The 18,816-nt window shown below is 48.6% G+C and overlaps 1 protein-coding gene across 4 annotated transcripts in view; it reads left to right on the top strand.

Moving 5' to 3' along the window:
• The window catches only part of LOC138742721 (rho guanine nucleotide exchange factor 26-like), a 118,373-nt gene extending 100,496 nt beyond the window's left edge, over positions 1 to 17,877 (top strand). For 3 of the 4 annotated variants that reach the window (XM_069897501.1, XM_069897502.1, XM_069897499.1), the window contains 4 exons: positions 9,535 to 9,744; positions 14,352 to 14,422; positions 16,059 to 16,163; positions 17,211 to 17,877. In XM_069897501.1, the coding sequence (XP_069753602.1) occupies positions 9,535 to 9,744; positions 14,352 to 14,422; positions 16,059 to 16,163; positions 17,211 to 17,353 (529 nt within the window). In that variant the 3' untranslated portion in view covers positions 17,354 to 17,877. Of the gene's footprint in view, positions 1 to 1,967; positions 2,101 to 9,534; positions 9,745 to 14,351; positions 14,423 to 16,058; positions 16,164 to 17,210 lie in introns of those variants that run through there. The other variant, XM_069897503.1, reaches the window with a different exon arrangement.
• The last annotated feature ends 939 nt before the right edge of the window (positions 17,878 to 18,816 follow it).

The raw sequence follows: 18,816 nt of genomic DNA on the forward strand, positions 1-18,816 counted from the left end.
GTGGAAGCAGGCCATGTTGGCCATAGGAAGTGTAATGTAATCAATGCTTCAGGTCTGGCCCCTTCATCAGGAAGTTCCAAGAGCTACCTCGACCACACCCCACAATATCTCCTGTAAGGATTCCATTCCTTTCAATTTGCCAATCTCCGTTGCATCTGGTCCCAGGTCTTCCATTCTGGACACTGAGATGTCCTTCCTCCTTCAGAAAACATGACTTCCCCTCTATCACCATCAACTCAGATCTCACCCACCACTCCTCTATTGCCCCCACATCTGCCCTGGCCCCTTCCACCTCCAGACATAACAAGAACAGGATTCCCCTTGTCCTCACGTACCACCTCACCAGCCTTCGCAACCAGCATATTAACTTCCACTAATTCTGCCACCAACAAAGGGATCCCACCATGAGACGTGTATTCCCCTCCCGTCTCTGGTTTCTGTAGGGACCGCTCCCTCTGTGAATCCCCCGTTCAAACATCCCTTCTCATTAATCACCCCCCTTGGCACCTTCCGCTGTGACCGCAAGAAGTGCTAAACACATCCATGCCTCCTCCCTCACCCCTATTCGGGGCCCAAACAGTCCTTCCAAGTGAAGCAACACTTCACGTGGGTTGTCTGCTGAATCCAGTGTTCCCATCGGAGAGACTGGGTGCAGGCTGGGAGATCATTTTGTTGAGCATCCTCCACTCTGTCCACCGCATCAGCAAAGTCCTCCCAGTGGCCAACCATTTTCTGACTGGAAATAATTTGCCGTTCCTTCACCATTAAGATCCTGGAGCCACTTCCCTGACAACGTTTGAGGTACTCCCACCACCTTTTCAAGGGCGATTAGGGAGGGACAATTAAATGCTCACTCTGCCTGTGAAGCCCCTGAATTAAGGTGGCACAGTTAGCGCAATGCTGTTTTAGCGCCAGCGACCAGGGTTCGAATCCAGCATTGTCTGTAAGTTTATAGATTCTCTGCGTGGGTTTCCCCTGGGTTCTCCCGATTTCCTCTTTCCATTCGGAAACGTACCGCGTTTATATGCTGTGTTGGCCAAAAGGGTCTGAAGGGCTAAATGTAAATTTAATAAAGCAACAAAAATCAAGGATACACAAAAGGAATATGGAAGATTATTAATCAAGTCCTGAGCTGTCAGAGTATTCATCGTGTCCTGGGGGAAAGGCAACATGGGGAAGAAGAAGTGGGGGGGGGTGGGGGGGGGGGAGAAGAATTTAATGGAAACCGGAGAAATCCACGTTAATGCCATCTGGTTGGAGGGTGCCCAAAGACGGAAGATGTGTTGTTCCTCCAATTTACAGGTGGTCTCAGTCTGGCAGCACATGAGGCCATGGACAGACAGGTCAGCAAGGGAATGGGATGGGGAAAGGAAATGGGTGGGTGGCAATTGGGAGATCCAGGACAGAGCCGAGGTGTTCAACAAATCGATCTTCCCGTCTGCGCCCAGACTCCCCGATGTAGAGGAGGCCACAGCTGGAGCCCCGGATGCAGTAGATGACCCCTGCAGACTCCCAAGTGAAACATTGCTTCAACTTGGAAGGACTGTTTGGGGCCTGGAATGGTGGTGAGGGAGGAGGGGTAGACGCACAAGTCACAGTTTTCCTCTGTGGCTTGAACCAGAGTATAACAAGTTAATTTGAAGTTTGTTTACTGCCACAATGCCAGGAACACCAGTCATTTCTCAGTCAGGAACAAAAACACCATGAACTCTATGTTCAGATCATCTGGGTCCAATCATTTTTAAGTATTGTTTACTTGCTTTTCCACTTTCAGGAATTGGGTGCAGATTGGGAAAAGGAAATGAAGGAATTCCAAATCTTCTGCCATGTTAGTTTTCCAAGCTTGTATCAGGGGCATGTTGTTCTGCGGGAAGGACTGTTGACAGTGTTGCTGGGTACGATCAGAACCAGATGTTGCCTGGTGCTTCCAAAAATCAGTCTGGTGTTTGTTGCTTATTGTATTCCAGACAAGTGGTGCTCGAAGCTGTTGCAGGCACGGCCACAGCGGAAGTGGGAGGGAGATCTGCTCGTCCACACGGTCTGGCCAGTGTATTTCTCAGGCAGATGCAGATAGCGTGGATGTGAAGGGTTAACAATCGGGAATAAAGAGATGAGGTGAATGATGAAGGGGCTTGTGGGGCTAAATGGCCTTCTACTCCTAGTGTATATGTTCACATGTATGTTGCATAGGCTGGTCTTTCGTTTGCTGATTCAAGCATTTGTCTTCATGATGTGTCTGATCAATTGTGAGGCAAGCAATTGTTAGCAACCTCAAGAAGCTATTGGTTATAGAGGTATATAACCCCTCGGCCCATCATGTTCATGCTAACCACTAAATACCCATCAACACTAACCATTCTCACCCTGTTGTCGACTATGGCCCCCCGCCGCCACCCATGGACTCTGCTCAAAGTTCACGGGCCCCCTTCTCTGTGAAGCAGTCAAGTTTTGGTCTCTCTTGCACTTCTACTGACTACATTTTTTTTAAAAAGTATTTATGTTACATGAGGTGAAAAGAAAACAAGGCTTTTGTTTAAACGCGCTGTGGGCCCCCGTTGAGAATGGTTGATCGAGACTTACCCCCATTTCCCATGACTTAGCCTTGAACCCTGTGAGATTCTCTGCCCCCATTGCTCTCTTGAGAGGTGTTTTCCAAATTCCAACCATCCTGTTGGGAACAAGTTCTTCGTTAAATGCCATACACATGATATACTTCAACTTTTGTCTGCCAGAAGATAAGCAAAGAAAAACTATGAGCGTCACCTGGCGCCCGTGACAGTATGAGAGAAAGAGAAGCAAAAGAGAGTCCCTTCAGAGACACCGAGCGTGGATTCGCCTCCAGCGCTCCCGCAGCTTCGATCCATCAGCTACCCGATCTCCAGATCCGAACCTCCGATATGGTCAGGAAGCGTTCAGCTCCCGAGGCCCTTGTGGAGCCCTTTTTGCCCTCAGGTTCCTCTCGAATCCTGGTTCTGGTACCTGGTTCCCATGAGCCGGTGACCAGCAGCTTGCAGGCTGTGTGAGTCCTTTGCAAATCTCCTCTTAACCTCCTACTCCTCACTTTCAACCACTGTCCTCTGGTGATGGGTATCTCTGCTGTGTCAATTGTCTACCACCACCGGCCCTATCTATCCCTCCTCGGGATTTTGTACATTTTAAAAATGCTTTTAACCATACAACACAGTAGAAGGCCCTTTCAGCCCATGAAACCTGCGCTGCCTAATTACACCCAATTCACCTACAACCCCCTTATGTCCTTAGAACGTGGGAGGAAACCAGAGCTCCCACGGCAAGCCCACGCAGGTCACAGAAATCGTACAAACTCCTTATAGACAGTGTTGGATTCGAACCTGGGTTGTTGGCGCTGAAATAGTGTTGTGTTCACCACTACCCTAATCATTCTATCAGGTTCCCACTCAACCTTCCCCAGTCCTTCTCCTCCTCACAAAGTAACTTGATTTTGGGGTTTCTGTTCCAGAAGAGTAGATAATGGAAACACTAGCCAGACGGTTAACATAAGCTCATGGAATGTCCCATTTTCCAGACTCGGGATTCTCCCAACAAATGGCCTCCCCCTCCAACTGGCCCATCCTATACAAGGAGTCTTTCCTGATATCCTCCAAAGAGAAAAAGTACAAATAAGTAGAGTTCAAGTGCAAAATGCTTGATTTAAAAGCAAAACTTTTCATGGTTCCCTTCTTTATTGCTCCTACATCGTTACTCCAGCCACAGAGGTCGCATCGTAGTCACATAGCACAGAAACGGGCCCTTCAGCCCAACTTGCCCATGCTGACCAATTTTCCACGAGCCCATATCCATCTAAACCAATGGTTCGCAACCCCACTCACGTACCACAGAGCACCCGTGCATAGGTTCTCTGTGATTAGTAAGGACTTACTTAATGGTGATAGGTGAAAGGGAAAACAAAGTTGAGATCCATTGGTTTAAACCCTTTTTTTCTCCATGTACCTGACAAAAAGCTATTGAAAGGGTGCAGAGGAGATTTACCAGCTTGTTGCCTGGATTGGGAACATAAGAAATAGGAGCAGGAGTCGGCCATTCGGCCCATTGAGCCTGCTCCGCCATTCAGTGGATCATGACTGATCTGATCATTGGGTCAACTCTACCCACCTGCCTTTTCCCCATATCCCTTAATTCCTTTTTTTATGTAAAGATCTATCTAACTGAACCATATGCTTAATGAAGTCCCCTCAATCGCTTCCCTGGGCAGAGAATTCCACAGATGAACGACTCTCTTGGAAAATCAGTTTTTCCTCATCTCCGTCTGAAATCTATTTCCCCAAATCTTGTCTTGTGAGGCAAGGTTAGCAGAGCTAGAACTATTCTCTTTGAAGCGTGGAAGGTTGAGGAGGTTTGACAGAGGTCTACAAGATTATGAGAGGCATAGATAGGGTAGACAGCCAGCACCTCTTTCCCAGGGCAGGATCAGCAAACACCGGAGGACAAGTGTACAAGGTTAAAGGAGGGAAGTTTAGGGGAGACATCAGGGGTATGTTTTTTTTATGCAGAGAGTTGCGGGTGCCTGGAATTCCTTGCCAGGAATGCTGGTGGAGGCTGGAACAAAAGGGGCATTTAAGAGAGTCTTAGACAGGCACTTGGATGCAAGGAAAATAGAGGGTTTTTGGGGTAGGGAGGGTTAGTACTTTTTTTTAGGAATGAATATATAGGACAGCACAACATCGAGGGTCGAAGGACCTGTACTGTGCTGTATTGTTCTGTTGTATGTTCTATGCTCTAAATATCCCACTTAGAATTTGCTGTTGTCTGTGCTTGGTACTTGCAAGAGTGCAAGACACCAAGAGAAGGTCTAGGCTAGGATTAGGGGAAATGGTTGGGCTTTGAGGTAAAAAGAGTGCCAGTTGGGCATTCAGCCTCAGTCGAGCTGGCGATTAGTGGGAGGATGTCTGCAGATCCCAGCTGTATACAAACCCAGCAGGTCATGCAACATCCATAGGGAGTAAAAGGCTGTCAGCATTTCCGGCCTGAGTCCTTCTTTGGGAGTCTGCCAGCTGCCCAAATAACAAGGTCTTGGTAGCCAGAGGGGGTGCAGGAGGACCACAGGCTAGCAGGTGGGAGAAGGAGGGAGCTGAGAGGTGATAGAGGAAGGGGCAGAGATTTGAGAAAGATGCTCTCCGAGAGAAGGAAGGGGCTGGGGAACTGGAGGAAGGGAGATAGAGTAAGGGAAAGATGGAGTCTGGTGGAAGGAGGTAATGGACAATATTGATGCTGTCTAGATGGAGAATATATGCTGGTCAGTCAGTGAGCTGGATACAAAACCTGAACCCCATCACAGGATGAAGGAGGCAGCAAGTTTATCCCGAGAGGTATATTTCATATTTATTTGGGCAGCAAAGCGAGGTATCAGGGAGAATGGCTGCCTCAAAACACCACAGACGCGGATTCAATCCTGACCACAGGAGCTGCCTGTGTGGAGCTTGGATGTATCGGGTGTGACCACATGAGCTTCCCCAGCTGCTTCAATGCCCTCCCAAGGGCGGTGGGTAAATGGTCTGCTGAGGGGAAGGAGGAGAGTCTCAAACATGCTGGAGTATCTCAGCAGGTCTCACAGTATCCATGGGAAGTAAAAGGCAGTCGATGTTTCAGGCCTGAGCCCTTCCGGCCCAGAAAGTTGGTTCAGCCGTTTTCTTCCGCTGGATTCTGCGTGACCTGCTGAGTTTCCCCCTCACGTTTACGTATTGCACTTGACCCCAGCATCTGCAGATTTTCTTGTTTTAATTCCAGAAAGCAAGCCTGTGTTGTGTTAACTGGCAAACCATACAAAAGAGCTCAGACCAGGGGTAATGAAAGATCTTGGAGTATTTTCTGACCACTATATTAAAACAACTTTGCGGTGTTTAATGATTTCCAGCTACACTTTAAAAGCCTCTTAAACTTTTAAATAGTTTGTTCCGGGATCTGAAACAGTGCGAGCACCATAAAGCATGTAGGTCTGAACAACTCACATCATTTTAGTTTGTAAGGGGGTGTGTAGTTTTCTGGCCTCGTTTCTGGTTCAGGACCTCAGATGGGAATGTTGAGAGAATACAATTGAATTCGTGTAGGATGTGTAATGAGATGATTCAAGATTCCTCTATTGTCATAGAATACTTGAAATTGCCTTCTGCCGGCCGTATCGTGGGCAAAGAGTAACTATTATTGTTACCCGGTGCCCCTTAGAGTGTGAGACAAAGAGAAGTAAAAGGGAGTCCCTTCAGAGATGCTGAATGTCCGCGGATTCACCTCCAGCCCTCCCGCAGCTTCACAGACTCCTGTTCAATCCCTCGGCCGCTCGAGCTTCCGACACGATCAGGAAGCCTTCAGCACCTGAGGCAACTGTGTGAGCCCTTCTTGCCCTCAGCCACCCTCTCGGGTTCCGATACCTGGTTCCCACAAGCCAGTCTGCCGCAGGCTGTGCAGGTCCCCCACCCGCAGGCCGCCCCAACCAGCGGGCTGATGGGCCACCTGCAAATGCTGCATTGCTCTGATTCCATCAGGCAACAATGATGAGAATCCGAGAGGATTGGGAATGTTTGCTTTGGAAATGTGTTTCTCCAGTAATTAAAAGCTGTTGTTTTGAGAACAGCGAGGTTGGAAAATCTCACAGCAGGTGTCACATTCCTGTGGAAGTCACTTGGAGGAGTTTTGTTCCAGATTTTGTTTCTCTGAGGAGAACATTAAATACGAGTTTATGACAGGCACAAAACATTTTGAAGTCTGGACAGAAATCTTTCATTTATAAAAAATCATGGAGCATTTAATTGAAGCCCCCAGTGGTGATCTCCCTTTGTTATGCTGCAATTTAACAAATCACTGGTGAGGTAGTATTTGGAGTTGTGGCTGCTCTTCCTGCTTGCCACTCTCGATGAAGGGAGTGGTTGCACTGGAGTGAGTGCAGAGGAGATTCACCAGGATCTATATAGCATGGCAGTTAATATAAAGCTGATACAGGACCAGTGATTGGGACCGGGGTTCAAATCCCGCATTGTCAGTTAAGGAGTTTGGACATTCTCCTCGTGTCTGCCTGAGTTTCCCCCAGGGGCTCCGGTTTCCTCCCACCTTTCGAAACATACCGGGGGTTGTAGGTTAATTGGCTGTAAATTGGGTGGCACGGGCTCATGGTCCGAAATGGCCTGCTACTGTCCTGTATGTCTAAATGTAAATAGGATATCTCCTGGATGGGAGGGTTTCAGTTATGGGCAGTGATTGGACAGGCTCGTTAAACCTGGAGCAAAGGAAGCTAAGATCTCACAGTCATGAACGTTCCTTCTGACAGAAGGGGGAGGGTGACTCAGATGAGATGATTCTTTTAGTGCGGCCGGCTGCTTATCTGAGCCAGTGGGAGTTCACAAGATAAAGGCCCATTGAGTCTACCCCGCCATTCTAATCTTGAGTTGATCCATCCTCCCATTCAGCCCCTGTAGTCAAATGATGTCCTAACTCATCAAATACCTGCCAATCTCTGCCTTAAATATACCCAACGACCTCACTTCCACAGCCACCCGTGGCAACAAGTTCCACAGACCCAGGACCCTCTGGCTAAAGACAATTTTCTGCATCTCTGTTTTAAATTGGCACCCCTTTATTGTGAAGTTCTGCCCTCTTGGGCTTGGAATCCCCTACCGTGGGGAAACACCCTTGGCACATCTACTCTGTCCAGGCCTTTCAGCATTCGAAATTCCTCTGTGGTCCCACCCACCCCCTCGTCCCGATGAGTGCAGTCCTAGAACCCTCTGGCGGTTCCTTCCAGTTGAAATCATTGTCAATCAAGGGCCCCAATGACGGTTTATTTCTCTCCATGGCTGTTTCCTGACCCGCTGAGTCCCTCCAGCATTGCTTTATATGCTCAGGATTCCAGCATCTGCCCCTCAGAGGCCGAGCGTGCTTTGGGATGTTTAGCCATGTAATTCCACTTCATTTCAGTCTGAATGGCCTGTGTCTTTCAGCCTCATTGCTTGCCAAGTGCCTGGTTTGCTTCTTCAGCCAATTAAAACCAAATTCGGAAGCACTGACAGATGAGCTCTGATTGAAAGCAGCTTGCAGTGGTGGGCGCTGAGGATGAGGTAGTGGATCTAGAACTGTGAAACGCAGAACTGCATAGGCACTTCAGCCCACAATGCTGTGCACCTACTGCACCATCAATCTAACCTTTTTCTTTCCACTCACTTTACGTAATCCCTATGCCATCAGTGATTGCTGACAGTGGGATGTGGGTGGAAAGAAAAAGTTTGAAAACCACGGTTTTAATCGTACCTCATTGACTCGTTATGTGCACGGGGTTTCAGAACTCCAAAGGAAATGGACCAATGACAATTTTTTTCAAGCAAAATATTTCAGTAACAATTGGGTCCAGAGCAGTGATTCTCAATCTTCCCTTCCCACTCACATCCCACCTTAAGCAACCCCTTACTAATCACAAAGCCCCGATGGCATAGGGAATACTTAAAGTGGGATGTGAGTGGAAAGAAAAAGGGTTGAGAACCACTGACCACACTCCTCTTAATGATGGTAAAGATATCTTTCTCTCTATCTTATTTGTTTTACAAAGGTTGGGCTTTTATTCCTGGAGCATTAGCAGAAATACATATTTAAATTCACAAGACGTTTACCCAGAGTAGAACTGGAGGGGATGGGTTTAAGGTGATGGGGGAGCAATTCAGGGGGCCTGCACTTCTCTCAGATGGTTGCCAGAGGTAACCGTAGGTGTGGGTACATTCAAAGGGCATTTGGATAGATATATGGAGGCTTGGAAGGAAATGAACCAAATGAAGGCATGAAACAAGTCCAGATGCCAATTTAATTTAGATATATACAGCACGATAACGGGCTCCTTTGGTCCATAAGCCAGTGCTGCCCAGTTATGCCCAATTGACCTACAACCCCAGTATGTTTAAAACGGTGGGAGGAAACCAGAGCACACGGGGTAAACCCACGCAGACACAGGGAGGACGTACAAACTCCTTACACAGTGACGGATTAACTAGCACCCGGGCCCCTAGGCTGAGCTTTATTTTAGTAAGGCTCGCCCTGACCTTGCACCCCCCTCCCCACCCTTTGTTGAATAAAGTGACGTTAAATTATGTTAAATAACTCATATTAGGGGTCTCCACTACACTAAATGTGCCGCCCACTTGGATGAGTCAGGCAGAAGGACCTGTTCTGCACTGTTCCGTGATTAACGCCTATGATTCGGACTGCTCCTTTGAAGCAGTTGCTGCATGGACCAGATGGCCTCGATGGTACCGACCAGGTGAGACAGAAAGAAAAGGCCACATTCCAATCAATCCCTGGGGGCCATGACTCCACAAGGTAGAGAAGCAACTGTGGGGATGGAGCAGGGAGTCCGCGTGTGAGGAAAACGCAGACAGTCCTGCAGAAGGAGTGCACCTCCTCTCGCGCTCAGCCATCCACTCCACGTGTTACCTCCTGCTCCCATCCATGATCCAATAGGCCCGACTCAGCATCGGGCATTTTTACAATCCTTCATTGTGTACGTTTTTAATTCTGTCATTACAGTGAGGAGAGCTACGTTGTGACTGACTACGTCATGAGGTGTCAGCTACAAGTGGAGCTGTGCGAGGCGGAAGGAATGAACCTGTCTCCCATGAAGACCACCTCGAGCATGCTGTATTCCCGGCAGAGCTCCATCAGTTACCTGTTCCGGCTCATAATGCTCAGTAACCACGCCGGAGAAAAGGTGGTGATGGTGTTCGGGGCAGATTCACCGTGAGTACAGTTTGTTTGGGAATTCTCCCTTCCGGTCAACACCTTGAGAACCAATCGGGTCAATTACTCATTGACTTCTTCACACAGTTTTGGTTGTCCAGCAATAGGAAAGATGCCATTCGCACAGAAATGCTGGAAAATTTCAGCAGGTCACTCAGGGCTCTTTATGTCACAAAGTTGAAGGTACATACCTGATGTTTCAGGCATGATCAAGTTACGAGCCAAAAGCAGGCAGGCGCCTGAATTAAATGGTGGGCGGGGGGGGTGAGCGGTTGCAGGCAAGAAGTCAATTTGGGTCGGAGGGAACATCTCAGAAGTGATGAGGGGTTGGGGTGAGGGGGAAGATTGCTCTTTGAATGGAGAGGGAAGATAGTGGAGAGCTGGAGGAAAGGAGACAGAGGGTCCGGGAACACTGGAGTGGTTGGAGGGTGCTCAGGTGGAATATTAGCTGCTGCCTCTCCAATTTACCTGTGGTTTTGGTTTGGCAGTGCATGAGGCAATGGACAGACATGTCGGCATGGATGTGGCTGTCCACTGGGATGTGCTATTGATGTGAACAGAGCCGGGGTGCTCAATGAAATGAGCTCCCCCAGTCTGCGTTCAGTCTCCCTAATGTAGAGGAGGCCACAATGGGAGCATCGGATGCGGTTAGATGAACCCCGTTGATTTCACAGGTGAAGGGCTGCTTCACTTGGACGGACTGTTTGGGGCCTTGAATGGTGGTGAAGGAGGAGGTGTGGGTGCAAGTGGAGCACCTCCTGTTGTCCCACCTATACCTACCCATTACTTCCTATCTGCTTCCCTGCCCCTTCGTCCCTCCTCACCCCTTCCTCCTCCACCATTTTACTCAGCCATCTACCTGTTTCTCTTCTTAGTTCGCTTCGCACCTTGAGTTACAACCCACAAGCCAGAGCTCAGGTGTAGAACGAAGGTGTTCTGTGTCCTGTCCATCGTTGGCCACTCAACCAACACTTCCAGTCAATGCTTTGGGATCTTGCTGTGTTCAAATCAGGGCATTGCCAGGGGATGAAAGGTCCCTTGTGAAGTGAGTGGCAAAGGGCAGGCGGCTGGAGTGACTGAACACTTGATGCCAGAGCTCTGGGTCTGCCAGCTGTGTAAGGTTGCAGTGCTTCAGGGTTGCTGGTGGAGAGTGAAGAAGCTGTGAGGGAGGGGAAGTAGCTCACCCAGCTCCTTCCCCCCACCACCCACCCCCGCCCCCAGATGCTGATTAACACTCTGTGCTGGGCACAATCTCCTGGGAGTGAGCAAGGGTTCAAGGCCTTGGGAGCTCAGCTGAAATAAACTATTCAACAATCTCGCGGTCGTCCCTGGCTTCACAATGGGCTTTCACGTTCCCTCACTATGAAGATTCAATGCACTTTCACAAGACGTGTGAGTGTATCATGTGTTGCCACTGAGCTTGTTTTTCTTCCACAACACAGGCAGTTACTGGCAGCAGATTGTGTGTATGTGTGTGCGCGAGATGCTTCAGAAGAAGTGCTTCAATAGATCTTTGTGTGATATATGCTTCAGTGTGTGTGTGTGTATGTGATATATGCTGTGACTATTTAAGGCATTGGTGAGGCCAGGTTTGGAGTACTGGGCTCAGTTCTGGTCTCCAAATTATAGAAAGGATATAGATAAGGTGGAGAGGGTGCAGAGAAGGATGTTGTCTGGCTTACAGCATCTGGATTACAGGGAGAGATTAAGGAGATGGGGACTTTATTCATTGGAATGTAGACGACTGAGAGGGGACTTGATCAAAGTATTTAAAATTATTAAAGGAATAGATAGACTAGACACAAACAGACTCTTTCTCCTGAGGGCAGGGGAGGTTGGAATAGGAGGGCATGAGTTAAGGGTAAGGGGGCAACACATTTGGAGAAATATTAGAAGATGCTTTTTCACTCAGCGAGTGGTGGCAGAATGGAATGATCTTCCAAAAGAGATAGTTGTGGCAGGATCACTTCTGAAATTTAAGAGAAGGTTGGATGTGTACATGGAGGTGAGGGGGTTGGAGGTTTATGGGCAGAGAGCGGGAAGGTTGAGCTAGTGGAGTTGCTCTAGTGAACTCGAAGGGCCGACATGGCCTGTTTCCACGCCGTAAACAGTTAGATGGTTTCATGGATCTCTTTGAGTGTGTTTGAGTGATGTATGCTTTAATGGATCGCGTATGTGTGTGTGAATTGCTTTGCAATGGGCTGAGTGTGTGTGTTCTGTTGCCCAATTCTTGGCAAGTGAGGTAAATGCACTATGTTTCCCATTTTTAACATACAACCACTCTCCTATAATCATCTGTAGACTGTTGGGTTTAACATTTTACCCTTGCTGACCGTTACCTCAGTAGGTGGTGCAGAGAAACTGCAGCATGGTGACATTTCCAGGCCCCGCCCCCACCTCACCGACCCACAAGTGCAGGTGTCACTGTAAACCTGTTCACCTCCCCAGTAACCCAGCAACAGCGAGCGCTGTGTTTGTCTAGCGAATTTCCAAACACGATTGCCACCGACGTCTTACAGCTCCAGTGACCCGGGTGCCAATCCCCTGCCGTCTGTCTGTTCCCCCTGCTCGTGCGTGGGTTTCCTCCCACATTCCAAAGCATACAGGGCTAGTAGATCAGTTGGTCACATGGGAGTACTCAGGTAGCCCGGGCACATGGGCCAAAAGGGCCTGTTACTGTTCTGTATCTCGAAATTGAAAAAATTGTAAAAAGTAAATTTAAAAATGTAACTAGATGCGCTGAAGGAATTCATCGCCAGTGAAGAACTTAGTAAGAAGACAGCCCAGAAAACAACACTCACTCAGCAAGTTGTCTCCCCGCCAGATACCCGATCCTCATCGTCCTGCAATTTTATTTTTCTCAAGAATTTTCCTTTTAAATTTTCAATTTAGACCTACAGCACTGTAACAGGGCCATTTCAATCCACAAGTCTGTGCCACCCAATTACACCCCATTGATCTACAACCCTGGTATATTTTTGAACAGTGGGTGAAAACTAGAGCCCCTGGGGAAAAACCCACGCAGACTCTGGGAAGAATGTACAAACCCCTTACATTCAGCACAGGATTCCAGCCCTGGTCCTAGTCACTGGTGCTGTGAAGCCATTGCACTAACATTTACACCAACCATGCTGCCCTTAGGAAGTCTCGTTGCAGCTATATATAGCTTTAGCTAGAGCACATGGAGTACTGGGTCACCCTGTTTACAGGAAGGACATGGAGGCTCTGGAAAGGAGACAAGAGAAGTTTACGCAGGATTTTGCCTGGTTTAGAGGGCTTGAGCTCTGGGGAGAGCTCTGGGCAGCCTTCCTACTGGTGCTGAACTGCTTCAAAACATCTGGGATGAAATTAAAATTTTACCATTTGGAGATACAGAACAGTAACAGGCCCTTTTGGCCCACACGCCTGCGCTGCCAGAGTTGTTTTCTCAGGAGCGTCGGCAGCTGAGGGGGACCATATAGAGCAAAGTCATGAGCGGCATTAACACAGTGAAAATGTCAACTACTCAAGGACACGTGTCCTCGGTGAGCGGGGGGGAAGTTTCAGGGAGATGTGGGTGCCAAATATTTCACACAGAGTGGAGGGTGCCAAGAATGGGCCATCAGGAAGCAGATGGAATACTGTCATGTTTAAGGCTTTTAGACACACTCAAACACACATGAATATGTATAAGATGGAGAGGTATATATCAAGCAGAAGAGGGTTTAGTTCATCATCTTCATCTGGGACAGAAATCGATCTTCATGCTGTAACATTTATTGTTCTCATTTTAGGTCCATCTCATTCCATTGTTTTCATCTCTTTACCTACTCCTGCAACTTACTTTTCTTTCTAACTTCAGAGAGGCCGGCCACCTTCCAGCCCCTCCCTCTGCTCAACCCCCCACGGACCCCCCCCCCCACCTTCCCAGTGGTCTCTCCCCCTTGCTGCCCCTCCTCCACCTCTCCGCACCTTCTGTCCAACGCCCCCTCACCTTAGCCCCTCTTCTTCATCTCCCAAATATCAATTTAGTCTCGATAAGGGTTTCCAACCAGAAACATCAACGCTGCCTGTCCTGGTGAGATCCATCCGAGAAGCTCAGTAAGGAGTTCGTATGCTCTTTTCATGTCTGCGTGGGTTTCCTCCCTTGTACAGGGTTTGTAGGTTATTTGGAGTATTTGGCCGAAAGGAGTCTAAATTAAAAATTTAATGGGCATCGTGTTCACTGCAGACATTGAGCGATATAGGGTTTGCTCCTGTACTGCCCTGATCTCGCTTCTGTCAGGTCCCCGCACTTTAGTGGTTGACAAGTCGGCGCTAAATTGTGAGGCCTCCATTGCTGGGGCTGAATCGAGAGAGGAGCCAGTCAGGAGCTGGTGCGATCGAGGGAGGATAACGAGAGAAATGGTCTCTCGTGGGAGAGGAGTGCTCACGCAAACTGAGGCAACAGCTTTCCGGGGGTTGGGCATAGCAGTGGTCTGTGGACCACTTTGCAAACCGGCCGAGATTCACTCAACTGTGAGGAGGAGTGAACTACAGCAAATGGGTCCAGAGCTGGGGGCTGCGGAAGCCGGGAGTCGCTGGGGAGGGGGAATGCAATTTAATTGGTCTTGGTTGTTTCCCCGCAGGAGTGACCGCGCTCGCTGGCTGGCGGCCTTGGGGCAGAACGGTGCTGAGAGACAACACCCAGACAGGGCGAGTGAGTGTCTGGCAGAGGGATCTGGGTTGCAGGGGAAAAAAGAGGGAGCTGGCCATTTGTGAACACACAGCGCCACCAACTGGGCAAGGGGAAGATTGCAGCTCTACACCTGATGAGAAATTAGTTTTATTTAATTGAGAGGTAACAGCCCCTTGTGGCCCATGAACCCACACCGCTCAAATTCACTCACGTGACCAATTAACCCATCAACCCTGTACATTTTGAAGGAAGCAGAGAAGATTAACTTGGATGGTGCTTGGATTTCAGGAACTGAGTTGCAGGGAAAGGTTAAACAGGTTAGAACTTTATTCCCTGGAGTGTAGAAGAATGAGGGGCGATTTGATAGACTGAATAAATGTAGGTAGGCTTTTTCCACTGAGGGTAGGTGAGATACAAACCAGAGGACAGGGTGAAAGGGGGAAATTTCCTCACATAGAGAGCGATGGGTGTGTGGAACGAGCTGCCAGTGGTGAATGTGGGCTCAATTTTCACATTTAAGAATTTGGACAGGTACCTGGATGGGTGCAGGTCAGTGGGAGTAGGCAAAATAATGGTTCAGCACTGACTCGAAGGGCTGTAACAGCACAAAATGCTGGAGAAGGTCAACAGGTCAAACCGTGTCCTTTATGCAACAAAAGGAAAGATACAGAACCGACGTTTTGGGCTTGAGCCCCTCATTGAAGTGTGAGAGAATGCCTGTCGTGGTACGAATCCAACGCTGTCTGTAAGGAGGTCGAAGTGTAAATGATTGCATTTGGCTGGTCTGCCCACCTCAGGACACTTGCATTACAGGGAGTCCAGTGATGGATCTACAGATTCCATTGATATCTTACCTGCAGTTAGCTGACCAACACATACTCCAAATTTGTTCTCACCAATGTCTTCTGCATAACATCCTGATTCCTAAACTCAATACTGTGCTTTATAAAGCCCAGTGTACCAAAAGCTTTCTTTACCCTATCTACTTGGGTCAAGAGGAGATATTTCTTCACACAAGAGGTGAGGAAACTTTGGAACTCTCCATCTAAGGGGGCTGTGGGGCAAACCCAGTAGAGTTGTGGTTATGAAGCAACATGGGGTTACAGGATTAGTGGCACTGAGACAGATGTTAGGGAAAGGTGTCGTCAGCATGGGTACAAATGGTCTGCTTCTGCTCAATCTAGAGGGCTGGTTGGGGGTTCCCTGCAGAAAACTGAGCTGTCAGCTTAGTCTTTGCTGCTTCCAGAGTTCTGGAATTGGTGGCACGGTTAGCGCAAAACGATCAACGTGCCAGTGACCCGGCTTTGAAACCGACGCGGTCTGAAAGGAGTTTGTTTGTTTTCCTCGTGTCTGCTTGGGTTTCCGCTAGGTGTTCTGGATTCATTTCGATGTTAATTGGTCAGGTGGATGTAATTAAGCACAATGGACTCGTGGACCTGAGCTAGATCTCCTGAAAAAAAACTTTAAAATTGCAATACGACTCCAGTAGGAAGACCATAGTGGGTGCAGTTTCACAGCTATGATCCAATTAGTATTCAGTACAAGCTGGTGAACTCCTCGTAAGCTGCTGGTTTAAGGCTCCCCCAGGGTCTTGGTACCTTTGTGGACACCTCACATTGTTCTTTCTCTCTCTCTCTCTCTCTCCCGCCCCCGGCAGCCCTGACTCAGGTGGAGATCATCAGAACATACCCAGCGAAGCAGCCCGACGAGCTCTCCCTCCAGGTGGCTGACGTAGTGCTGCTGTACCAGCACGTGGAGGACGGTGAGTGTGTGTGTCTCTCCCCACCCCCCCACCCCCGACCCAGTGAAAAGAGAGAGGCCGGCCACCTTCCAGCCCCTCCCTCTGCTCAACCCCCACAGACCCTGACAGGAATTCCGCCCATTCCAAGTAGAAGCCAGATACAAACACCCCCCCCCCCCCCAACTTAACTCCAATCCACGTGGATAGGTCCATGGATTGAAACAAGCCCTTCCAGTCTGTGCTGAACCATTACCCACTGACCTGCACCCAATCCATATCCCCCACTTCTCCATGTACCTGTCCAATATTTTCCTAAATGTTAAAATTGACCCCATATTCAACATTTCACCTGGCAGCTCGTTCCCCACCTCTCTCTGTGTGAGGAAATTCCCCCTAATTCTCCCCTTTCACCCTTAACCCATGGCCTTTGGTTTGTATCTCATTCAACCTCAATGGAGAAAGCCAGCTTGCATTTACTCTCTGTCCCCCTCATAATTGTGCATACCTCGATCAAATCTTTCCTCATTTCTTCTACGCTTCAGGAAATAAAGTCCTTACCTGTTTGACTTTTCCCTGAAGCTCACTGTCAAGGTAGCAGCGAGAAGAGGTGTGACCAGGGTGATGGGGGTCCTTCCTAATATTCTTGAGGCAGTACCTCACATCGATCTCTGCAATGAGATTAGTGCCTGGGATGGGCCTGGTTTTAAATCACTGCCTTCTGGAGTCTTCTGCATTCCTGGGCAGCTGACCTCCCAGATCAGGCTGTGATGCAAATGGCCAGTGCACTTTCCACAGATGGGGAGGCACAGTTACAGTAGCAATTAACACAACGCTGTTACAGCACCAGTGATCAGGACAGGGGTTTGAATCCAGTGCACTCTGTCAGGAGTTTGTACGTTCTCCCAGTGTCTGAAGGTTTACCCTGGGTGCTCCGGTTTCTTCCCACCATTTAAAATGTATCGAAGGTTGTAGGTCTAATTGGATGGGCTGAAAGGACCTGTTAATGTGCTGTATAGCCCCTGTAGACTGACGTACAACGAGCACTAACACAACCTCTTCGCCTTGCAGGCTGGTGTGAAGGCGAGCGTCTGCGAGACGGTGAGATCGGTTGGTTTCCGATGGAGTGTGCCAAAGTCATCACGTGCCAAGCCACGATCAGCAAGAACATGCAGCGCATGGACCGGCTGCTGGGGCTGGAGACGCACGTCTAGATAGCGGGGGAGCAGGAGAGGAGAGGCTCCGGTCCAGAGAGGATGGGCGTTCTGCCTTCAGACAGCAGCCGTGGACTTGTGGCCCGGCGGATGGGCCATGGCTCTCAAGATGACCACCCCGTGGAACAGTCGGAGGCTGAGAAAGGATAGGGGGGGAAGGGGTGTAAATAGATCACGGCTGAATAAATCCATAAAGTGACCTGCTACACATTGCAGCAGAGAATGGCGGACCTCTGGTAGGGAGACCTGGTCCCACAACGGAAAAAATCTCCCTCCAACAAGAGGCAGGGCAGCAAACTATATTTATTCACCCCATCTGCAAACCACTGGGCAGATTTGGGGGAACTGACTTCATGCAAATAACATGTGTCCTTTATGTTAAAGCTCTGCTACTGGATCTTTTGTTAAATACATGGGATTGTGGAATCGGCTAACAGGTGACCCAGGATGAGTTGCGCTGTGTAACTATTAACATTGCACTAAATAAAGATGCAGTTTATTACATAAAAGAACAAGAGAGAAAAGGAACGCGAGAACAGCTATCGAGGTTTGTTCAGTGTTTTAATTTAATTTTTAATTTAGATGTACACCACAGTAAAAGGCCATTCAATTAACACCCCGGTACGTTTCGAATGTGGGAGGAAACCAGAGCCCCCAGGGAGAACATACCAACCCGCGTTCTGTGAGGTAATGCATGGACTTTTCACTGCCTTCGCCAAACCTGTCATGCCTGAAAAAATGGGCAGCAGATCCCCCAGCTCTGATCATCCGATTTCCCAGCTCTTCTCCTGCAGTCTTGGAAATTCAAGGGCTCATCGAACAGGGCCTTTTTGTCCAACTCACTCATGCTGGCCAAGTTGGTATTCAGGGGTAGTCCCATTTGCCTATATTTGGTCCATACCTTTCTAAACTCTTCCTATCCACGTATCTTTTCATTTTAATTCAGAGAATGCTAACAGCCCACACCGCCCAAAAACAATTATGGCACACTTGGTAAAGCAGTTAGCACAACGCACTTATAGTGCCAGTATTTGGGGTTCGAATCCCGCACTGTCTGTAAGGAGTTTGTACATTCTCCCTGTGTCTGCACAGGATTTCCCCAGAGGCTCCAGTTTTCACCCACCCTTCGAAATGTACCAGTGGTTGTAGGTATAAATTAGCTAGCACGGACTCGAGGGCCGAAATGGCTTGTTACTATACTGTATGTCTAAATAAAAAATCGACCAACCCCATATATTTTGACGGGTGGGAGGAAACTGGAGCCCCTGGAGAAAACCCCACATTGGTCATGGGGAGAACGTACAAACTCCTTACAGACAGCACAGGGTTCGAGCTCAGGTCACTGCCCACTGTAATAGGTGTTGCTATACTGTCCTACTCTAAATTTAAAAATTTTATTTACGACACGGTAGAAACTGATTCCAGCTATTGAAACCCATGCTACCCAATGACACCTGATTAAT

Source organism: Narcine bancroftii, chromosome 9 (assembly GCF_036971445.1).
Source record: "Narcine bancroftii isolate sNarBan1 chromosome 9, sNarBan1.hap1, whole genome shotgun sequence".
In the NCBI taxonomy this organism is placed as follows: Eukaryota; Metazoa; Chordata; class Chondrichthyes; order Torpediniformes; family Narcinidae; genus Narcine; species Narcine bancroftii.